The sequence below is a fragment of the Poeciliopsis prolifica genome, unplaced genomic scaffold (assembly GCF_027474105.1).
Source record: "Poeciliopsis prolifica strain line A6 unplaced genomic scaffold, Auburn_PproV2 SCAFFOLD006, whole genome shotgun sequence".
NCBI lineage: Eukaryota > Metazoa > Chordata > Actinopteri > Cyprinodontiformes > Poeciliidae > Poeciliopsis > Poeciliopsis prolifica.
Window position 1 is genome coordinate 15,139,842 of NW_026562381.1, and position 25,563 is coordinate 15,165,404.

General features: G+C 39.6%; 1 protein-coding gene across 1 annotated transcript in view; it reads right to left on the reverse strand.

Annotated features, from left to right (window-relative positions):
- LOC129360497 (ribosome biogenesis protein SPATA5-like) overlaps nt 1-25,563 on the reverse strand; it is a 110,110-nt gene that overhangs the window by 14,732 nt on the left and 69,815 nt on the right. The window contains exon 15 of the mRNA XM_055030776.1: nt 5,858-6,022. Within this exon, the coding sequence (XP_054886751.1) occupies nt 5,858-6,022 (165 nt within the window). The remainder of the gene's footprint in view (nt 1-5,857; nt 6,023-25,563) is intronic.

A 25,563-nucleotide genomic window follows, 5' to 3' on the forward strand; every position in this document is an offset into this window, starting at 1 on the left:
AGTAATAGTGCCTTATTTTGGAGGTTTTCCAAGCAAGTCCCAATCTGAGGAAACCCCTGGATGCACATGGAACCTACTGGAAGGACTATCCCTTCATACTGGCGAACAGCCTGTGGTCAACAAAGGGGACCCAGAACTCTGTCTATATAAATGGCCAGAATGATATTGGTAGAGAAGCAACATCAGAACAAGTCCAGGTCTTTTCCTGGGCCAGCTGAATCATACAAACCAGAAGAAAACCAAGTCTCAACTATTCCAACAATCAAAGCCTTCACAAGACAAGATAATGCTGAAATCTTTAAAAACTAGCTCCTAAAAGAGAGGAGAAAAATGTGAAGATTACAAGCCACCCAGCTCCTCCAGTTTGAGCTCCAGTTACCATAAAAAGTCAAATAGCTCACAGCTCAGAAATATATTGTAAAGCTATATAACTTCAACATTACAGGCTAACATGTTACCAAAATAACTAATGTAGTAGTAAATGCAGCAAAATGAAATTGCATAATTAGATAATATTAAGTTCAAAAGAAATGTGGTCTTTGGAAAAATGTAAATTTGAAGCATCTGTTTAACAAGGTTTATTTTTTTTTGCAAGTCAAAAGAATCAATCCTCGCATGAAATGCCATTATTCTTCTAGGGTAAAACTAACATAAAGGATTTTTTTTTGACTGATATGGAGTGATGAGTTTAATTTGAACTCTTTGAAAGATAACATTCTCATTTTAGAACACATCTGGCAATTCTTTATAGAGCAATGCCTCATATTTTACCTCCAAATTTTCTTGTGATACAGCCTTGTATCATTTATATATAGAAACTTTTGCATTTTTACTTTGCGTACCTTGCTGACTACACTGATAACCCCACATATTTAATATTTCATAGGGTTATCTCACCTTTCTCGTATATAACACAAAATGCTCCCTGAAGCAAGATAAAAAAAAAAAAAGTTTAATTCTTCTTAAATCAAGTCTGGTCGGGACGCTGAAAGGCTTAGGCCCTTCTGTCTTCTCATTTTGACACTATAAAATATCACTACATATCAGTGCCAGATTGAGGTTACTTATAGGGCCTCCCTGTATCCTAAAAGTACAAACTCTTCCCCCTGTTTCTGACAGAGCAACCCCCACCCAGAATTCAGCCTAAAGCAGGCGTACACCTGGAGGAGGTATGCGGCAAGAAACCAAAGCCCCGCTATCATATGTTGCGTTTGACATCAGGGTTTCTGGTGTAGTGTCTCATCTGTGGAATGGAGTTGTGCTGTCACTTGCCAATGAGTTCTCCAAGCTCCATAAAAATTCAAAGGCATGCCATAGTCGAGTTGATAAGAACTCATAGGTAGAATGGAAAGCTGCATCTCACCTGGGTGGGTATTATATTTTACATGCCAACGCTAAAGATCATATTAGATTAGATGAAACTTTAAACTCGCTGAGGGGAACTTTGGGAGAAAACAGGATAGAGATAACCGAACAACACGGCGCTGGAGATAAACCTGAGTTTATCAGAACTGAGCCTCGAGGGACAAATACAACAAATGAGCAAGTAAATAAACAAGGATATCTGTAAATGGGATGCAACGATCGAATGGATGCACTTTTACTGGAAGTTGAACCAGAAAACTGGAGCATTTCAACGCACACTGGAAACCATCACAGAGTTTACTGGCTTGCTTGAGAGACTCAACACATTATGCTTCAAAATATTGGATTTTATGAACTCAAAATGTATATTTTATTGTGTAGAATGTTTGGTATCAAGATCAATCAATCTTCTACGTCTTTAGTCTCATCTAATTCCTACATCCCAGCATACTCTATATTTTATATTATCTCTTTTCTGAACGAATCCTAACCATTTCAGCCTTAATTCTCCAGCTTTGAATTATGGCCAAAGTGATCTGGGAACAATGCCAGAATTGATACTGTGCCTGTAGAGCATGGAGGGATATGATCACTTTTTCAGAAAACAGCCCCAAAAAAGTAGGTTTACCAAAGAATGGTATGAGACTAACATCAAGGAAGATCAATTTTGTCTCAGTATGCATGGATGCAAATGGAATCAGAAATCCATAAGATTTTGCTGCATATGTCCTACTTGAATGTAAAAACTAAATTAAAAACATAAAAAGCAGCATTTTAAGAGTTTGCAGCTGGTAAGTGTAAATGTTAAGCTCAAGTGTAGATTCAATGGTATTATAGGTTCAGTTTCTGTGATCCAAACAAACCTTGCTCCTGCATTGCGTCAGAGAAGTGCATGAAAGCAGCAAGCAATAAGATTTTTTTTTCCTTTGTGCACAGCTGCATTCACAAGTGTATCTAACAGAACAGCCATAAAAACTGTTATTTTGTTACAGAAAAGGCATCAGAGCAAATGACTGTGCTTCTGGTTGTTTTGCATGTGTGTTTCAGGACCTAAATGACTTCTTTTTCAGGAGACCGTTGAAGTCTCAACATACAGTGGGTAGTTACGTCTAGGTGAAAACATGTTGAACATTTTAAAGTAATGTCTTTCAACTCAAACAAAAAATTAAGTATAGCTCATATTTAGCATAAATAAGCCATGTGTCATACAAACATGATTTGACAAAAACTACTTCACTCAATGGTAGTGCATTTTTTCAAATTCAAACTGTGATGCATTGTTCATCAAATTGTTTCCCAGCTGCTAAGAATCTCCAAACTGGACTTTCATGGAGGACAGTGGCAGTGTTTCTGTTTGGCACAATGTGAGTCACGTGGCAGACGAACACAGAGAAACAAATCTTCTACAAAAGAATGTTTGTATGATTACACCCTGTTCACAGTGAGATCACGAGGGTGTTCAGTGACACAGCACAGACATGATGCAGACATCATGGAAAAAACACTAACATCCCTCTGGAGTACCAGAATCGCTTCTTATCTGCCTTCTGGAGTAGCAGAAGGTTAATAAACTGAAAGATGAGGAAATAAATGTACATTTCAATAATGCAAACTTGCATCTAGAGATTTGTCAACGACAAATTCATACACAATGCCAGATCTACAGTAATAGGAACATAATGCAGGAAAAAAAAGCTTATTCAAAAACACTATTTCACAGAGGAAACTTTTTTCCTCTGTGATGAGGAGAAAAGTTTATGTTTATGTTTTGAAGGTTGCAAAGAGTGTGACAATCATAACTCTTGTGCAAATATTCAAAACTTTAGTGCATATATCAACAAAAAGGTTTGCACTCTGTAAGACGTGTGCATGTTTTTCCTCTAGTCTATTATGAATAAAGTACACTAACATATTTTGAAAGTGTAACACTTAAAGAAATCAGTTTTATTAATAAGAAGCCAAAGATCATGAGTTAATTTAAAACATGTTTTACTGAAACAAAACGAGCCTTTTGAATTTTTACATTTCCGCTTCCTTACATAGAAGCGGCTGTTTCTCTGAGGAAACAAATTTTTAAACCAGGATTAACAGATGGAACAGATGGAAAATTTGGATTTAAGAAAGAAAGGGAACAACCCAAAATTCATGGGGGACACAACACAGTTGATGCCATTAATTTTACAGACTATCTAGAGCAGGAAGTCAACAGCCAGACCACTGAGGCGACCATGAGCAGTGTTTGATAGTATACATATGAACATGCTTTCTTTCCTTTGTCAAAATGAGAACAGGTTTTGTCACAAGTTATAATTTCCCACTGTGGTAAATTACAGATATGTTAGGTTTTTCTATAAATATCTGCTAAGAATACCAGTTACCTCACTCTACTGGGCTTTACCTTGTAGCATTCAAAAAAATGTGTTGTGAAGAGGAAAGACGCATAAAAGTTGCACTTGAATATAAGTTGCAGTTATTTAGAAGTTGTCAAACAGGAGAACCAATACGGTCATATTGTCCATGTTAATGATATGACCCACTGACACATATTCAGTTACCAGATTTTCAATAAACTCACAAAAACTGTTGACTCTTGCTTGATAGCCTGCCAGCGGTTTCTGACACCCTATATCGGTAGTGTGATAGACGTTTATGTTATATGAAGTGGTAGGAGCAAGAATCATCTCCTTGGCAACACCTAGGGCATGAAAACCAAACAGCACCGTTGGCAAGCCTCTCCCAGCAGCACGTTCTTCAAGCACCCATCTGTGAACTTGTTGCTCTCATTCTAGCTTTCAGACCGCGATTAGATTCCTTCGCTTGTGAGGAGGGTAATATTTACTTCTTGGTTCATGCCAGTCAGTATCAATTAACATTTAATGCATCAGTGAAATGACTTGACACACTTGAGACTCCAGAAAAATAGGTTCTGAAAAAAGGGGTCTGGTACAACATAGTTAACTCGAGCTGCGTTGATTCGGTGATTTTGAAAAAACACAGATAGTTCCTCATTTTGGACATGGAAATGATTATAAATATCTAAGCTACAAAAACAAAACTGCAAAATTGAAAAGTAACTATGGATGTCTTTCAAAGATACTCCAACTCTTAAAATTTGGTAAAGTTTGTGGTCTAATCTTAACACTCCAATTCAACTGTAGTTAAAACGAGTTCTTGCTTTATTTTGTCAAATACTTTGCTTTGTACATTTTTATTGTTCACAGATGCCATTGTACATGTTTGTTTTCTGTTCTCTTCTGGAACATTTTGTTCAGTCATATTCTTTTGGATTTTGATAAATCATTCTCATAAAGTGTGGAACAATTATACCACAAACACCTGCAAGGAAGAACTGGCTGCACAAGTTTGCATTTATTATGGATTTTCTCTGATACTAACAGGGTCAAGATCATATGAATAGGCTTAAATATTTAGATTCACTGAGCTAAATATTTTTATAAGGGGTACTGAGCAACACAGAATGTCCTAACTTGAAAAGCCTGGAGTCGAGTAACGTCTGTGACGTTGGTAATCATGATTGAATAAACGGATAAATGAACTTTGTCAGCAAAAAAAAAGACTTGCTTCCCTGAAATCATTAGAAAGGTCAAAACTCAGGGAAAGTTAAGAACTCAGAGAAGATCTAAAAGGAAAAAGTGTAGATCAACACCACTTGGGAAAGTTTTTTGGAGCCATTTTTAAACAACTGCAGATTTCAGAGTCGTGGACATAAGTACAAGTTGACTGAAAGCACTGGGTCATTGGGTAGGCAAACACACACTGAAACCAGTTCTGAGAGAATAAAACAAAACTCAGACCTCAACTCAACAGAACATGTGTGCATAATGTTTAACCCTCTCAAATTCAGTGTTGTAACATTATCTATATTAAAAAAAACCCCATAAAAATATTAACTTTCATCCTGTGTTTGTTAAATCTCCCAAACCCATTGTGGCCGGTAGCAAAAGAATCATGTCTCCAAGCGTTATTTGTTTACCTATATATTTAAGAGTTCAGCACTTTCCAATTCCCCAACACAAACATCCATGTAAGATCCACAACGTGAAAAACCTTGGCATTAGAAAGATCTCTGTTAATACCTCTGTACCGGATTGATCAAACAGAAAGAAAGAAAAATGTCTTTTCAAATTTTTGGGACGACCACCACAATATCTAGAACATGAAACATTTTTTGGGGCAACATTTGTACAAAATTCAAAATCATTTTAGATTACATTTAATATTGCATTTTTATACAACCTTATAATTCTCTGAAAATACTCCAACAAAAGCATCTACAGGAACGAAGAACATAGTTTTTTTTTTTTTAAACTATGCCCTTACAAGAACTCTAAGCAAATTTAATAAAGATTATTAATTCATCAAAAATTATCATTGTTTAATAATTCCAGCCTAGAAAAATCATGATTTGCATTAATGATCAAAAGCCGCAAATCTTATTGTTATTCCCTATAAAGTATGTAGAATTACTCACTTCTGCTCCAGAGTACTTGTTGGTCCGAGTGACCAGCTCATCGAGGGAAACGTTCTCTGCTACGGGCATATTCCGGAACTGCAAGGAAAATATCTCCCATCTGGTCGGACCGTCGGGAAGAGGAACATAGACAATCCTGTCAAGGCGGCCTGGACGCATCAAAGCCTAAGAAATAAAAAAAAACTAAATTGAGTCAATTTTTTGGGGATATTTTTACATTCACAAGAACATTCCACATTGTTCCAGGTTCTCCAGCTGTTTATTTGTGGCTTAAATTGTTAGGATGTGACCTCTGACCTCCTCAGTGGTTGTTTGTTATGGTGAAGAGGTAGAAGCTGAAGGTAAGACAACCAAAAGGCTTAGAAGGAAACTGTGAAACTGAGGTTTTTAGCAAGGAGACAATGTGGATGTTATCTGATAAAGCCCCCACTTGCTACAGATCACATCATGGTGACCCCAAAACAGTCCCAGAGCACCCGAAGCCGCCGCTGTCTCATTTGTCAGACGTCATTAGGTGGCAGGCGCCTCTCAAGCCCAGACAGACAAATATGGTCCGTCTGCTTTCACTGTCGTCAGCCTCGAAGTGACAACCTGTGGTGATGAATGCATTCTGACAAGCAGGATGAATTCAGGATTATAAAAAAAGTATTGGTTTTTAACTGAACACAACTGAACGAACAAGGAATTTCAGCAATAAATGAAAAAATTCCAAGAGTGAATGGATCTGAGGGCCTGGATCTGGGCCAGAGAGGCCAAACCGAGGCCAAACCGGGACCAGTGGAGACAGAGCAGGAGATAGACGCAGACGCAAGCCAGGCAGGAGGTCATGTCAGAAGGGATCAGTGTAGGCTGGAGGAACTGGAATGGCAGCCTTAGAGCTCCTTTTCATACATCATGCTGCTGCTGTTGTTGCTACTTTACAAGTCTGACATAAAGTGACAAATTTGCGTTTGCACTATTTTAGCTTATCATTACTAAAACAATTCCCAATTTCTTGGTACTTGTAAAACATTCAAGGCAGGTAAACAAATTGTGAGACGGCAAGGAAGCCTTTTAACATCACAGATAAATCAACAAACTGTCAGTGAAAGCATGTAACTGTTATTGTTAATGTTAAAAAAATAATAATAAAAAAAAACCTGTCACGATTATTAATTTTACCGTTTCTCCATTGTTTCTTCAATGAAAGTTTCAGAAAATATTAAATGCAGTTTCTGTGTGCAGTTTTCTGGTACAAATCAAAAGTTTTTACAAATCGGAATGTTTTTCAAGAACAGTATTTGTGTTTATGGGGCTATAATTGATGTCATGAGTCAGAGCAAAGCAGTTACCTACAACGCAAGTGACAAATAGTTTACAGTAAATACAATAGTAGCACAATATATTGTGATAAACCTTTAAGTCCACCCCTTTTATCACATAGATTTGTTAATATTATGATTCTGCCTCATAGCGTAATACTGAAAGGTTAAACATGGATTGTATTATTCTACAGATACTTTAGGATTTCCAAATAATTAATTTGTGGAAACAAAAACAGGATTTTTATGTTTCTCAAGGATATTGCTTAAACTTCAAATGGTGATCCCAGTACTGTTCATTGCTTTCTGAGCTGACGTACTGTTATTTTCCTTATAGGTAATTATTAGATTGCATATAACTCATAATTTGCTAATTTTTAATTAATCATGACATCTAAGTGCAATGATGCCATTGCACTTCGAGCTGCACTGCAGCAGGTGAGGACAGTTAGGACAATATCATGGAAGTTGAACTAATTTACCTACAGACTCAAAAACTAAAAAATCATTGCAGGTAAACTGATAAAAATAACCCAGTTTTTTCAAGGCTTGCTTTATTTTTTTTTCCATATAAACTGTTTCCAGTGTACTGTGCCAACGGACAGCTTCCCTGCCTTTTATCTCCTGGTTTTCCTGTGTGTCTGTGGAACATGAGGTGACGGAAACCGTAGCTAGGCTCTGGTAACCACAACAGGGCCACGGCTGACAACACAGCCATGGATCATGAGTGGAAATTCTCTTGTTTTGCATGCCTTTGTATTATTCCAGTGATTTATTTATTACTGGGGGAACTTTTCTTTATCAAAACCCGAACGATTCCAGACTTGGTTTGGTTTACCGAGGTGACTGGGTGCAGGGGGGGACTTCAGCCTGTTCCTGTTTGTCACAGCAGGTTGAGCCGGTAGCAGTGAAGCGTGCTGCATTATGCGGAGGACGTGCCAGGGACACTTCCTGAGTTGCCCTCTCTGGAAGTAACCGGCGGCTGCATGCCAACACAAACCTGCTGACCTCCAGCAAAACAGCTCTCATAGAGCGCAACTCCCAAGCATTCTGGCAAGCAAACTCAAACAGACAGAAATCCGTCCTTTTGGTCTCTTATTTTCAGGTTTCAAAGTTAAGCCTGCTGCTTTATGAGTCATTATGTCCCTTCTAATACGAAGGAGACGAGCCTGCAGCTTTCAGGTGCTCCCAGAAAGTAGAGCCGAACCTCTCAGCTTTGAGACTGCTAAACTCATCTGACTGCCCTGCAGGGGAAAGAAAGGCCTTTTTTTCCCCCCTTCCCTCGCAAGAGCACGGGGCCAATCCATCACTTAACAACATACACTTCCTGCTCTCAAGGATCAGGGGGTAGCTGTGGTGGCGTGGGGTAAGAGGAGGAGGTAATGGGGGACCCTGAAAGATGGATACTTGGCATGTCGGGCAAGCGTTGATGGGCTTTTTTTCCCCACCTTAACGGTATGCTTCTTCCACCTAAAAATTTGGCTTGACTGGCAAGAAGGGAGAAGGGGGAAGGAAAGAAAAGAGACAAAAATAGCTGAAGGAGTTAAGAGAGCCCAGTTTAAAGGACTGGAAGAGCAAAACCCTGCAAACAAACAGTGATAAGTAGCGTGAGATGAAGCAAATCCCCACAGATAACTCCAGGTTCAACAAATTCTCCGTTGTTTTAACATGAGTCTGCATGACAGATTGCATCCACCTCATTGCACCACTGACACGATAGGCACCATTACACACAAGCCATTAGTAATTAGAAATGCCCCCAGGTAAGAAATACCAATTGGCTTTAAGTCAACACTGAAGTTCACCACCAAGTCTGGGTGAGATAAGTCAGATATTTTCTTTTTATCATGTGGCAATAAAAATAAAATTATGAAAATGTTGCTGGGTTTAGAAAAGGCCATTTGAACTCACCAAGAGAAATAAAAAAAAAAGAAGAAAAATAGTCATCTGCTCTCTGCGCCAAGTTTCACTGCCGATAACAACAGTAATCATTCCAAGAATTGCAATCCTCCTCTAGAAGTGATTACCCCCTAATGACAGACGACTTCCTATCTGTGAAGGCCAGTGCCTCTCCTTAACCACCAAGGAATGCTGGGAATCTTCTGCTCGGAGCGCTGCTGCTCCTGCAGCACATTCTTGGCCAGCTTCAATCTGACCTGCAGAGCGCCGTCTCCCCACCGTTTTACAAATGGATGCCCATACCATCCAGGTGTCTTATTCTTAGCTTCACGACAACACGGTTACTTTAGGAGTGCATCTCTGTTGCCAGTCACAGCAGAAATTAAAATCAATAAACAGAAAACAAAGTCGGAGATACTAAAATTCCAACCTTATCTTTGTTGCTGCTTTTTTATTACCAAAATAATAACAGGTTGTCTGAGCAGAGCGGCCTGCCTGGGGAGACATGAGTTGACTTTGTTCCCTGCCTGCAGGCTTTCGCTGCATGCGGTTTCCTAACCTGTCAGTCCGCAATCCTTTCAAGCCGCCATGAGTCATCCAGACTCGGTGATGGCTCGTCTTGGATTCAGGCAAAGCTCACTTCAAAAACCATAAAAAATTAAAAATTAAATAAAAACACACAGAGCACAATGGGAACTGAAAACTCAGGTAAAGGTCACCAAAGTTTGTGATATCTTTGGAAATTTTAGAGAAGGGCACCGACTAAACGCTGACAAATAACGACTGTTGTGTTAATAACACTTCTGGACAAATTGTCCAGAAGTGTTATTAACACACAGAGCTATTTTGTAGGGTTTTTTTCATAAATTCAGATCAAAGTTTGTCCTTTTTGTTTCTCATGCGTGCAGCAATTCCATGCCACCTTTTGTAAAATGGTGCTACTTTTGCGCCCCATTCAATATAAAACATGCTTCTCATAGCAAGCACAATGTTATTATCGCTAAAAGAAAATGTGAAGCAACCGTCACATTTATCTAACATATGACATATATAGACCAGGAAGTACAAATGATGGAAGTAATGCTTTTAGAAAGAACTTCAAATGTTGGGAATATTAGCAGGTTATCCCAAACAAAATATGAATTAATTTATACTTCAATGTACACCTTCTTCCATAATGAAGAAATTCAAAATTTCCCTTTGCAATTCTCAAAAGTAGTTTGTTGGTCTGGAGAACATAATGCCAAGCTGGAAAGGAATCAGCAATGACCGTAGAGACGCTACCTCCCATCTCTGCCTCTCTATCGAACAATCTGGGAAGGATTTTGAGGTCATTACTAAAAAAAATAAATGAAGTCCGTAACTTCTCAGAAAGCAGAAGTTGAAAACAGATAACAGCTTTCCCAGAAGTGAATGTACCAGCAAGGTCACACTGCAATTTCTCTAGATATTTGAAAATCCAAGAGCTCCACTTCAGACTCTGCAGACCGCAGGTGACATGTTGAAGGTTAAAGGTCATGACGGGACAGCTAGCAAAAGACTGAACTGAACTGGGGCGGTTGAAATTGAAGGCTTTAACAGAATATGATCACGTCTGATCAAAGCTTAAAATCAAAGGAAAAATGCTTTGATATCTTTCTATCTGAAGCGATTTATTTCAATTGCATTAATTATTGAAATAATTGTCAACTAATTTAGTAACAGATTAAATGTTAAGTGGAGCAGTTTTAGCTTCAAATATACAAAAGGAATGCAGCATTATTGCATTTCAGGCAATAAAGGGTTTTTTTTCTTATTTAAAAAGGAATTGAATTGTCTGGTTGCATATTTTAAGGTATTTCTAATATTGTATGAAAAAGTTTAAGTGGTTAAATTAAAAATTTGTAGAATTTGCAAAGTTGTTTTAATACGATTAATTGATTGTCAGAATAATTACTAAAATGATAGTTAGTTGCAGCCATACTTGGACTTTTTCTGCAGTTTTGTACAAACTCCAATAAAAAACCAAAAGGCATTGATCCTCAACACAGATGTCAAGAATTTGACCTCTGACCTCTGGATCTTTGATGACCCTTTCCTTTCTCTTTGCTCCCTTTTCTGTCTGATCATTGTGAATAATTGTAAAAAACTGGGTCATGGATGGACATTTGAGAGTTTGATAAAGTCATACAGGAAATAACTACAGAGAGCTGTTTCTGCTAGATGTGGTTCAACATGAAACCAAATCATAGGGTGTACTCAGTTTTTCATTTTTACCTTTGGCTTGATCTCTGTTCAATAAATAACAGTAGTGTTGAATATTTTTGTGTGTTTTTGTGCACTACAGATCAGACTGAAATACATTTAAAATGTGATCTTAATCAGATCAGAAGATTTTGAATAGAACTTTAATTAAAGCTGTAATTAAAAACATCAACTATTTAGGAATCGAATATGAATTGTGTCTCTTGAGATTCCAGTGAAAGAAAACATGCCATGAGCTCATTCAGTTATTTCACATTCCACAAATAAGATTTACAGTGGCCATCGAAGGTTTTTCGGAGCGCATCGCTCCACAGAGATGACATAATTTGTGCATGAGGCCTCGCTGTCTGCAGAGGGACACCAGGCCTGCTTTATGTCAGAGCCGAATCCGATGCGCGAAAGGATCAGAGGAGGAACGAGTGTGCAGAGAAAGAGAGAGTAAATCACAGGCAGAGGGGAGGGGACGGCAGAGCCGAGGGGCCTGAGAGCGACGGGGAGGGAGGGACCGGAGTTGGCAACCAGTCAAAAACATGAGAGGCTTTCACTCTGGATTTTGCCCTTGAGTCAAACTTGCATCCGGCAGGCGAGGCCACCGTGTCCAAGAAGCAAATAACTCTGGCGCTGTTAACCCGCTGCAACCCCACATGCTCTGCACAGCCAGGAGCAAGTCGAGATTTGTAGTCTTAAAAAGAAGCATAAACCACGGGAACAAGTGAAAACTTCTTACTCTTTGGTGCTGAAAAGGAACTAATATAGAAGAAGAATTACCAACCACTTACCCGAAAGGGTCCTCCAGCAAAACACACATTAGAAAATATCAAGTAAATATGTAAAAAAATACACACTCCTGTTAAAATGGCAAGTTTTTTTGTTTTTGTTTTTTATGTAAAAGAACAAAGACAAAACCATTTTAAGAACATTTTATGTGACCTTTAACTTGTTTATCTCCACTGAAATACAAGCTGAAATATTTCCGGGAGAAAAATAAAAAGATTGGAGTCAATCATTTAAAGTCCACCTGATTAGCCTAAATAAAGCTCGATTTGTCTAGCAGGACTTCATTACATTTTCTTAGTAGCATCTGAAAGAAAAAGCTGATGGGAGCTTCCAAAACATTAGTGATCCAAGGCATCAGTTCAAAATCATTTCCAATGGATTAGATGCACCATAAAACATGGTGAAGACAGAGATCATAAAGTAGGGAAAATATGGCACCATGAAGAACTGGAGGTACCTTTATGATTGATGAGGAGACGAGGAGAAAACTGGTCGGGGACGCTGCCAGGAGGCCAGCAGCAACAATAAAGCACCTACAGGAATTTCTGGCAGGTAAGTTTTGCAAAAACACATGAAACGGCTCCCAAAACCATGAGGGAGAATGTTTTATTGGTCTGAAGAAACAAATGTTCAACTTTATGGCCACACATCATCAAAAATAGTGGTGGTTGGTGGTGGCAATATCATACTTTGCGGCTGTTTTTATTCAACTTAAACTGGGCATTTAAGAGTAATGCATACAAGAACAGAAATGTGGAGGCTGGAGTAAAGACAAGTTTTTTTCATGCATTATGTCCAAGAAAATGGAGTTGGAGGGACGTCCTTTTAGTTCTGCAATGTAGTTCACAAATATGAAAATTTAGTGTCAGGAAAAACTTTGCTCTTGTTCTTGAAGTCACAAGTAAAGTAAGAAATGTATGAGCATCCAAATACCACCAATGTTGGCATAAAACTTTGAGACTTCTGCTGGAAAACTGGAAACCAACACAAACCTAAACAGATGTCTACTCTTCTTTTGAGTTGTGCTCGTCAAGGGTCACATTAAAAGTGGGAAAAATTCTCAAATGGTCTCTTTTTTAGTCAGATTTTAGTCAGTGCTGAAAACATTTTCAAAAAAAGCTTTTACGTGTATGTGGATGCATTTCAAGGAAAGCCAATAAAACTATATGATAATACTGATGTCTGCAAATAATTAAATAGGGCAACAGAAAAAAGTGACAAATTATACTTAAAGGTAAAAAATATGAGCCTCATATAGTCATTCAGAAGTTTAAACTGTCTAAAATGTGATGTAGAATCTTAAATATTGTCCATTAACTTGTTCTTTTTATATAAGAAAAAATAAATAAAAAAATCAACAAAGCTCCAGTTTTGCACAAGGTTCGTGTGATTAAAAGCTCATTTTCTTGCCAAATGTGCTTCATTTTTTTCAACTCTGCTTCGCTCTGAGATTTCAGCAATTAAGTTCTGGAGCGTACTGTTACAGTTATGAAAATAAGACTGAAGCTGTAATAAAACCAAAAATTTCCTTTAACACATAATTATTTGGGTGTTTGTTTAAGTCCTAGAGTGTCAGCCATTCAGATGTTTTATTTAAAAAAAAAAAAAGAAAAGAAAAAAAGTGTGGTCTCAGCAGGGAGTCTGGCTCCAAACCTCAACACATCTTAGTGGAATGTGTATTTCTACATACGAAAGAGCGTGCATTCATAGCACGGCTGGGCAAATACACTCATTACAGAATCAGATGTCACACTCTTTTACCTTTCATGGTGTCGGTGTGTGTCTGAGAGCCCCCCGAGGTGAAGGGGCTGAAGCAAGGCGAGAAGATTCAACGGCAGCTGTGTTGCTGCTCGTTTTGAGAGTTTGGGGCGGAAGGGTGAAGACTCTGGAGGCGAGGGCCTCACGCCCCTGCAGCTGCCCTGGAGGCCGCAGTCAAGTTTCTGAATCTGTCAAAACAACGCTGAATGGCTCGCCCTCACACTTCTACGGAAATAAAATTGGCCAAGGCCAAAAAAAACTTATTTTGATAGGAGAAGGTAGAGATGTTGTGTGTGCATGTCTGAGGAGAAGGTTGTCCACCCAAAAAGGTGAAGAAAAGCAGAGGAAATTAGGCCGAGGCCATGTTGAAATGTCGACTCATTGGAGCCCAAAATAAAAATGCAGTAAAAGTAGCTGCCATAAAACACATGTATGTTTGCTTAACAAAGAGGCGTTTCCTGTGAGCTGTCCGCAGTTTGCAGTTTAACTCTGCAGGACCTTTGCTTTCGATGTAAACTCGCCAGGTCTGGTTTCCATAATCTGCCCCTGAGCCGGTGGGCACCCTGTCGAGCTGCTGCCTCAAACAAATCAGCAGAAACGGCCAGTGATCAGCATTTTTCCAAAAACACTTCATCTCATTATGCATTTGTTACGCTCACCCATTTACTACTACTGTTGCCTTCATTCACGCATGCTGTAAGTGCCTGCATTGTAGAAATTGTGATGGATGTAAGTAAAAACTAACCTTTAATTTATTAAAATGTTTCTTTAAACTTAAAAGGAATTTTCAAAACATTAGTCATGCTATCATAATCACAAAAGTTCCAACAAAGAGAACGCCACTATAACAGAAAACGAGAGAGTTAATTTAATGAAGTTTAATATGAGTGAGTTATGGCAGATAAATGCAAAAATGCACCTGTAGCGATAAAAGTTTCAGGTCCTTGTTTGGGTGACTTCAGTGGATGAAGACTCCATTATGCTCTTCATGACTCACATCAACCATTAGAACAAGGGTCCTCTGAGCTTTATTACACCACACTCTGCCCCACAACATGGACAGTCTGGATGCAGCAATATGCTAAAAAGAGCACTTCTTCTGGACCTGCGTCCAGATGGAAACAACCAAGCTATTTGTACAGTGAAAACCGTGGTATTCGCAAGTTTCAGGAACATTGCTGCCTACTGAAATCTGCAAATACTTCAGGCCCCTTCACATATTAACGCTTCTAAATGGCTGTTCTAATAGTTCCAACATTAAATATTTCTTAATGTGCTTTAATAGACATGATGGAAACCATCTTCAATTCCACAGAAGCCAACATCTAAAGTCTATCTTGTTTCCACTCTTGGGGGTACAGCCAATCAGTGTCAGTGGTTGGCTCCTTTGCAAAGACATAACATTTGCTTCGTGGTGTTGCAGCTTCCCAAGTTACATTTTCTTTCAAATATTTTAGATATGCTCTCTGAAAAAAATCCATGAATCGGCAGATTTTCCGTAAATGATTTGGAGATACGTTCAACAGAAAAGTTCAGGAAGAGGTGGGGGCGCCACTGCACTGGCTTGTTTTGGACTCTCTGCTGCTGCTCGAAACTTCCAACCAGGATTCCTATACAATACCACCATAGTGACATAGTGACAAACCACAATAACCACGCTACACAAGTTAGTTCACGCTCAAAGTCTCCAGAGCTGTGAAAGTCTATGACCCTGGAAAATGTCAGCAAGACCCCAAAAAGATCATTCAAATTCTGGATTATTATTATTTTTTTACATTTTAGATCATAATCGGTTTTAATCCTGGAACATCTTTAAATCTCAATGATTTAAAGATGCATAAATAATTCTGGAGTTTATTTAGGGGTAAGATCAACATTAAGGCCTTACACATGAGTAGTTACTGTATTTTATACCGTAGAACCATTTTAATAAATAAACTTCACAAAGAGAGTCTTGACTTAAGAGTGAAAAAGTCTAAAACGTTCAAAACGTCAGCAACAGAAACTCCAAGGCAAGACGTTCTCTGAAATCACTCTACTAAATCTATGTGCTTCAAATAAAAATACAGTTAAATTCCAGTAATCTAGCCTGTCCTAATGCAGTTCATCATATATCGATGACGACTCACAATCATTTTAATGAAAGTTCCCCTAAAAGAGTTAACATGCTGCATGGAGACAAGGTGTTACAGCTTCTGCAGGTAAATGAAAACCACTCATCTATACACTGCTTAACAGAAGACCAGTATGAAGTTGGGAGAAAAATGGCTTTTATCACCAGTTGGCTGAATGTTTTTTGTGGTTCAGGTTGCCTTTTGTATGAAGTGTGGTCTCCTAATGTATAGACTCCTGATAGTAACTGGGTTTGTGTCTCAGGTTTTGCTTGAAGGAGGGTTATTAACTCTTTCACTTTAGTTTCTGAGTTTTAAAGTTTTGCATACATTTTCGGTGTGTTGTCTCTTAATTCCCAGTAATTATTTATGCTATAAACCTCCAATACTTTACAATAACTTTATAGCTGTAGATTGAGACCAAGGTTTGTAACTCTGTAAAAATGTATCCAACTGATTTATTTAAACTGCCTGCCGGTTAGCAAAAGTATATTTAAAACCCAGGGTGATGTTCATAATGAAAAGTCCTAGCACTGGATTTTACTGGCACTTTTAAACTTTACATTCATCTGACTTTATAGGCTATATTCTTGCTTTCTATTCCCAGGTGATACAAACATTTTTAAATTGAGCAATTTTTTATTATCCTTTCTAATGGCTTTTTCTACATGTTTTCCTACCATTATTTTCCAGAAACACCTACATTTCCCATCATAACACACATACACAGAAGCCCCTCTAGCCCTGAGAGACAGACTGCAGGTGCCAGGCCCACCTCAGGGTCCCTGCCGGGCTCTCGTTAGGTCTGGTGCCATTCAGGCGGCTTCTAACACGCAATCCTGAGTGCTTTGTGTTTCTCTGACAGGCCTTGTCGTCCTCGGCATGTAGTTGTGGAAGAAAAGGAAAGAAAAGAGGAGGAATTCAGGGATTACTTCTTTGGAAAAGTTTAACAGAGCAACTCATCCTTTACCCAAAGTGGCTTAAATAAATCGTGACATTCATTTCACTATTTTCCAGCAAATGAAAACATCCATACTGTTAATGACGTAACACCTAAATATCAGCTTTTACATTAAATTTGAGGTTTTCTTTCTTTGTCCACATGGCATTTGTTATTTCATTTTTTTTTTTTTTGTTAAAAAGCACAATTTTAGTTCATGCAATCAATTATTGCATCAAATCAGAAAACCTAGTTTATTTTCAGGTAAATTACCACAAAAAAGGTAACCCCGCCCCCCCCCACAAAACCCATCTGGACTGCTGTTTTAATGATGAAAAACAAAAATGAATGCTTTCTATATGAGATCATCACCATAAATACCAAAATCATCTCCAAGGTAACAACACTATCATGGATCTCCGCCATGAGCTCTTACATGGAGCCGTATCACCGCCTCACTCACAAAATAAGAGTAAAAATACAATCTAAACACAATAAAATGCAGAGGAAAACCTAGTGGACACATATGTTGCCACTTGCAAATCCTGACCGAAGAGGAAAACACAAACAGGCACGTTGCTGAGTGACAGAGGCAACTCAGCCAGATCAGTTTCCACTTCCATGAAATCTAAACATTAGCTTGTTTACCCTCATCCTGGGATGATACAAGCATGAGAAAGAGGAAGAATGTGTCTCTTCAATCTAATATGGGACTGTGTCCTTAGAGCAACACAAGACAAGAAACATGGTAGAGGAGAAAAAAACACAACTTAAATTTTAAGAGAATAGACAGATGTCTGCAGAGATAGGCATGAGTCAATTATGGTGTCAAAGTACAAGCATTAGGAGAGAAATTGTAGACTGACACAGGAAGTTGGTCCAACACAATTTTGAAAAGGGCATGGTGGGGAGGAGGGGAATAAAGAGATGGCACACTTTTCAGAATTATTTGTGAAAACATGAAATCTTTGTCACTCTACTTCATAATTATCCAAATATACAGTGTGTTGGTTTTTAAGCTGTAGATATGAATGCAGCACTCTTCACAGCTCTCGGGACCCCAGGATAAGATGAATACAAGAGCATTTTAAATGAACAATTATTATTATCTGAGCCTCTTGCATCATGATTAAACATGCATCCACAAACACACCTTTGCAAATCAATTTGTATTTTAATTGTACAAGTCAGCCTGGTGAGGTCACAGGCAGTGTGCTTTCAGAGAAAGGAACGAGGTCTGCAGCTCCAAATAGGTGACCTACTGGAATAACATACATTTTCCGATGGTCGAGCTCCATCTTTAACTTACTACTATTTGCAGCCGAGTCTGCTGATTATTCTTATTTTAAATGGACAAAGGAGGATCATCTGGTGTTTCTGCTGTCTTTGTATTTGTCACTATATGTCTATGAATAAATTAGACCATAGATCAAATGCATAGCCTCACTGGGTTAACTTGGTAATTCAATGACATAGGGATAAAAACACAGCAGCAGCTTTGCCCAACATTTTGTGGCTCCCAACAATAAACTAAAGTGCTTTCTTTTAAAACTTTGGTTATAGCTGAACCAAATATACTTTTACGAATGATTGCCCCGCACACAATAAGAGCTGCACACTAAATGTAATCTCCAGCATCAGACCAATTAGCCATCCACTGTAGGAGATAAGAAGACAGAGGAAGAGGGAGAAAGGAAGGAAAATGAAGAAAAAAAAAATCCCCCATCCAGCATGTGAAAACCTGTGTCAGATTTCGCCATAGACAAGGTCACCCTCTCTTGGTCTCGCCTCAGTGCCCCGGCTGGGTAACCGGATCTGGATCAGAATGGCGACTAACCAGTTTTTTGTCATAGGAGAGGAACTGTCTTGGTTTTCAAGCTCATTGTGTTTACAACGACTTTACATGTTGATTTTTTTTTGTTCATCATAAGGCTTTAATTTACCTGTGGAGAGATCTGTGGAGGTGTGTGTAACTATGCACAGCTGTGAACACCACTTCAAACATTCCCGTCCCGTGCATACAAACACCAGAGAGGGGGGCGGGGGGATGAGGAGGCATGTCCCAATTCCACAGTCTGAGCATCATTGGTGTTGTGCTACACAGCCAAGTTAACACTTGGTATGTTTGTAATTGTGCTGCCTATGAAACTGCACAGTAATCCCTTCCAGCTGCCTCCCTCACTCACCCATCCACCTTCCTCCTGACTCTTCCCTTACAGAGAAACTGTAGCTGCGGCTCAGAGTATGTTTTCCATGGGCTCTGGTGGATTCATCCTGCTGACAGCGCCAGGCCTTTTATGCATCGAAAACACAGTATTTCCTTTCAGGTGGAGAGACGATGGAAGGGAGAAGGAGAGCTGAGATGTGGGCGGTAGCGGCGATGGGGGGAGAGAGCTCAGGACTGTCCCTGCGACAGCCCTCAAACTTCAAAATCTTGGTCCTCATCTCTTCAAAAAAAAAAAAAAAGGAGAGAGAGAGAGACAGACAGAAAGGAGGGAGGGGATGACGGATCAAGAGAAGAAGAAGGGGAGGCGGGAGTAGAGGAGGGGAGGGAGAAAAAAACAACGGCACAAAGGAGTGCGTAATTAAGACAGGAAATGGGAGAAGAGAGGAGGGCTCTGGGGGCTTTCAGAGAGAGGCTAGCTGGGGTCGCTTTTCCAGAGAATGGAGGAGTGGGGCCGATACCCGAGTCGTCTGAATGGAAATCAGATAATCTGCTAACACAAGGCATGGCCCAGATCCTGCCTGCAGACTGATATGGATAGGCCAGTTCCTGTTCCAATCCGCTGCTGTGGCACAAAGCGCTGCCAAGGCAACCAGCTGTTCCAGCCAAACTTTACCTCCCTCCGAGATGGCCGCAAAAAAACACAACAAAATAAAAAAAATGACTGGTGGGGGCAACAAGGACGTTGCAAGCCGGAACGATCTAACATAAAGTTAGATCAACAGTAAGAAATTAACATCAGCCAATATGAGGAAAAATACTATTGAACTCTGGCTTGTCAGAAAAATTTCAGCCAGTAGAACATTAATGGAGAGCAGCCAACAAATGGCAGGAGAAGAAGAAAATAAAAAATTTTCTATCATTCAGGTCCTCAGTGCAGGTCAAAGTTTACATATACTCCTTTCTGGCATGAATGTCAATAATTATAAAGGAATCAGTTGCAATGGGTTCCAAAAACAACATTTTGATTTAAAATAAATTTTCTCCAGTTCTGACTGGTTCAAAATTATAACTTTGATTGAAAAATGCTTCAAGTCTATGATTGACATGCAATGATCAACTCTGAGAAACAACATTGAAATCCAGTGTACACAACCTGCACCTTAAGGAAGGGAATCACTAAATTAAAGGATTAGAGCCAATCTAAAGCAAGGCTCCTCCTCCTTGACTGTAACTAGAAGAAAAATCTGGTAAAACAAAAGAAAGGACATGAAATGTGAGGTTCCCCAGTGCAAATAAGGCAGAAGATAAACAGTTAGCTGCATACTGAATTAAATTGGTTGCACTCAGATCCTGCATTTCTGGAGAAAATACATTGAAAACCAATTTGACCTCACTGCATTGCAATTTTTATCTGCTTATTATGCGGACTGAAACCATGGAAATACCGTATAAAACTTATAAAAATGTATATATGTTTTTCTGCCTGTTAGTTACAATATTATTTTTAGTGCCACTGCAATATGTGCCATAACTTTTTACAGCATAATACAGACACCAGAGCCAGAGAAAAGGTGTGCGTAATCCTGTTTCTGACCACTCAAATCAAGTCCTGTCTGTAAGCATAATAAACTGGAGGCCAGATCGATGAAGGTCGCTACTGCTTCAAACTGTTCATTTGATCACATCTGGTGAGTATATCACATTTTTTGCACGTCTTAAGTGATCTAAGTCAAACACTTTCTACGTTTACACAGACTGAAACACTACTGATGGCTCCGTCAGCCAAACTCAACAGTCTCCCCTTTCCACACGCTTCCAAACAGTCCGTTTTACAACTTTAAACTCATTTACATTTTTCTGTGCTTTGTCACAGTATCATTTGCTGCCGCTCTGAAAAACATCCAAACCGACTGATCTAGCTAACAGCGGTGTTGGTCCCAATGAGGTGCGAGGATCAAACTCTCCCTGCAGCGCCATAAAAGGGTTATTTACAATGGTTTGAACAACTTTATAGATTCCCCTGGAGGTGAACAGGAGGCCAGAGCTCTAAATCAGAGCTGGTTAGAGGTAGCTATTTAGACCTTTTTAAATCTGAGCTGTGTCCGTATATTTTAAGTGTGACGACTTAACAACAAGGAGGAACAAATCTTTTGCAATAAAGCCCCGCCACGAGACCCGCGTTGTTACCCCAGCCTCCTCTATGATTATCAAATATCTGCACGAGGCGACAGGGGTGAAAAAACACACCTCCTACTGGACCTCCACCTCTGCTCCCACTTCAAGTAGAAGGCAGCGTGACATGCAGCGGCGTACCACAGCTCAAACTTCCCCTTCCTCTCAAGGGGAAGCCATTTTATTGTGTTCCACTGAGGTAATTGCCAATCCTTTAAATGAAAGGGTTTTCTCTGTGCTCTAGTAATTACTAGATGCACAGCAAGGGTCTTGTGAAGGAGGTGGGGAGGTGGAGAAGAAAAAAATGACAGGCAGGTATTAAAATTCAAAGGGTGGGGCAGGAAGGAAGTCAAGAGAGGGATGTGTTGAAACACAGAGATCCAGGGAGGGCTGCAGGGAGGGAGGCTTGCAGAGCTGCTTCTGAATCCGTTGTGGGGGCTGAGAAGGGACATGTTTATGGTCTGAGGGTTGGGCAAAATTTTTGGTGTTGTTTTTTTGATCCAGTGGAGCAATCTTATGCCAAGTGCCAAAGACACATCTGCTTCTGGGCAATCTGTTGGCACTGTGAGGTGATTTATGTGGTGATCACTGACCTCTTTTCCTGAATCACTGATCATTTTTAGGAACCCTCCATCAAGCTTGAAGCAGCTGAGCCGAGCTGAATAATTCTTTCAGACAGCACAAATTACATAGTGCGCTTCCTCCACAGTGTGTTGAGGAATGTCTCCCAGTGATGATGGAGAGGCTGACAACCAAAGCAAACTGTAAGTGCACATGCATTCACACACCTCAAAGGTTTCTGGATGTACTGGCACAGTTTCACAGCACAACTGTGATTCACCTCAGGTAAACACACACAAGGGCCAGCCGAATAATTGTTGGGTGCAGATGTAAGGATTTCACACTTATTAATTATTTCTGTTCCACAGTTTGCAAATAAAAAGGCAAAGCTGACGATTCTCTTTAGGAAACATTTTGTCATGATGGGTTTATGATGTAAAAAACTGCATGCCATCGAGGCTTGTGGCTTCTGACTTCCAAAATACAAACATGCGGTCAGATTTTGAAATGCCAACCCAATCTCACAAGACTTTTTTTCTATGACACAGCACCTTGCTTAAAAACAGTAAACTTTGTCCATTGTCCTGTTGACACAACGAGTACAGATCCCAAATCATTGGTGTATTGGCCAGTGATTTGGCCAACATACGTATGGAACTCTACTTAGGAGCCCAGTCTGTCACCAAAACAACTTCTGTCTTCAGTTCATCACTTGCTATGGGAAAGAATTATTATTAACTATTATTAATGTCCCCTTTAAGCTAAGAGGCAAATAACATCTCTGGAGAGGGTGCAGAGTGACACAGCTCAGGTGGGAGAATCTTTGTGGAACAATGGCAAGAAGATGAACCCAACAACAGGCCATCACTAGAAATATGAACGAGGTTTCAATTAGATGTTTTCTGTTGCTTGTATTAGTGTCTGATATTAGCATCATTCCCCAACTGGGAATGATGCTAATATCAGGATTCAATTTTCTGACAATTTGACAGAAAAATCCACTTCCTTACTTCAGTCTGCATCGTTGTCACTTTATTGGTGAATGGCTGACATGAAAATGACGGCAACAACCCCAGGAATGCTATCTACACCATGTTCAGGAAATAAAATAGAAAAAACGTTTCTGCGTCGCCAAAGTTACATCAACCTCTCTTCCAGTAAGCTCCTAGTACTGCTCAGGTTAATGTGGGTCATAATGTTCAGTTGTCCTGTAGTGTTGACAGGTATGTCTACCTATCAAATTATCTACTTACATGCCATCAGGTATCACTTACACGGTTTCGCCTGTTGTCTGTGACCCTGGAGAATGGGCCTTCAGATGCCCAGAGAGGCCCCAGGTTTGTCAAAGGCTTGCCTGTTAAGAGCATGCTGGCCTGGTGGAAAAAAGGTGTGCTCCAAGCTTGTTATGTGACACGGAGGGGAGACAGGCCAGAGGAAGGTGAGAAGAGAGGTGAGGGGAGGAGTGTGGGGTAGAGGGTGGAGGTCAAGGCACACAACAAAGGCCTCTCTCAAGTCGGGAGGGCCCATCAGTTAAGTGTGTTTTCCTGCAATTTGAGAAAGTGGAATCTGGTCAAATTGGTGTCCTCTTGAGTTCCGATTGCCTGAGTTATGCGACTGTGGGCTTCAGAAGTGGGGGTGGTTGGTACTGCCTTAATTGATACTTTTGGCTATTTGGAAAGAAGAACGAGACTCAAAGTAGGTCTGAATGGCGGCATTCCAGGTCAGACTGACTGTCGCCATGGCGACCCCGGCTGGGGTGGGGGTGTCATTTGCAGATGCGACTGGAAATGGATACAAAGCAGCAGGACAGCACCATGACCAACAAAACACTCTTCTGCCTAAAGTTCACCGGACTGCAGTGGGTTCTACATCTTCAGTCTGAGGACGGACATTCAATACAACGGTTTATCCCGACGTCAATGGCCACAACGGTTATCGATGTCCTCTATTTACTGAAAGCTAATATGATGAATCAATGCAGGGGATCAGGTATTGGACTCAAATATCTAACTGTTTGCTCAAACCAGTAAATATGGTTTGAGCATAAACAGAAACAGAAATCTTGTAGTTGTTTCATACAAAGTCTTCAAGATCTGAAATAGAACATTTGAAATGAACAATATCAGACTATTCATTCTGCCTCATCTGATTATATTAAAGCCTGAGGCAAGGTGGGTGGCTTAAGAAAATCCACTATTGTTTTGCATGTGTGATGCCAAGGGAAGTTAGTCATAGGTGTTGGTTAAATTTGGCACTAAATGTAAGAAGTTCAACCTGAGTCATCACTTCAGCTGTGACCACAACAACAAAACATCATCAAGCCTACAGATAATTTTCTGAACATTGCTCTCCTTGCCTAGTCCGCCAATTTAGATCATGGGGATCCAGCTCCAGTCCTCAGGGGCTGGTGTCCTGCCAGCACCAACATAGATGATTAAAATGGTCCAACTACCTTGTCAGGATGTTATAGTTCTGCAGAGACCTGCAAATGAACAATCATTTGATTCTGATGTGTTGAACCAGGGAAAAAACTAAAAAAAATGTGTTAAGGACAGACTTTGGACAACAGTGATTTTGATGGATGGAGTCACACACTTTCCAGTTTGAGATGTTGCTTTAACAACGTTCAGTGAAATGTTCAAAGAGGGGGTTATTGTGCAAAATTGACTTTTTGAGCTCATGTCCATAAAAACAATGTGAATTTCTCATTAAAAAGTTGATTCTTTGGTGAATGGTCCTTGGACTTACCATGGCAGCAATTCAGGAATGGCTAAAAACCTTTTTTATATACAAAGGACCACCTATTTACACAAAGCTGCGCCCTGGTGCTCAGTCCCCTGCTGGTTCCGCCCTCCTATTCTCCCCCACAGGTGCCCTCCTTCCCCATCCCAATATGTAGTTTGTGGTTTAATGGACAGAATATATATATATATATGTTTTATATATTATATATATATATATATATATATATATAAATAAAACAAAAATACAGTAGAAAGATTTTTGCTATGTACTGTACATAATAAAGTTATTATAATTTCAGAGTAAGACATTTGAAGAAGGCTCATCCCTTGTGCAAAGTAATAAGGTTTCAAATGTGAAAGCCTCCAGTGTTCTTGTCCTTCAGTCTAAAAAAATGGGAACAAGATAACGCTTGTTCCATTGTTCCAGCTTGGAAACTCTAACAGTGTACTTTATGTGCAGTTATAGATTGTGGGAATATTGCACCGTGATGTAAGGACGTTTCAGAGAATTATGAGGAAGGGGTACAATCTCCAAGCACTAACTGCATTATACACAGTCCCGTTTATTCAGTCGACTCAGCAACACCCTGTTTGCAGAGACATGCATCCTTCCTTTTACAAATGGATATTATTTTACAGTCTCCCTGACCTTGGGCACAAGAAATGAAATGCAATACCACCCGCCAGTCTATTTCTGTATTTGTCTTACAGTAAGCTGCCGGTAACTGAATCATGCTCTCCAAGACAACTACTCGTGAATGTTGCTGTGAACATTTTCCAATTCAGTCACACTGGTTATGAACGAGACTTCATCTTTATAATTGCAACATATACCTGGCTCGAGTGACTTTATTTCTTCACTTTTCTATTATTACCTGAAGGAGAACGCGTTGTGCGACAACTTTCTAAATCAGGTGATCCATTGTAAAAGTCGGCATCCGATTCTTAAATAAGATCTTATATTTGGTCTCATAATCCTTAAAGATAATATGATGTATAAATAGACTTCTGATGGCAACAGAAACACAATAG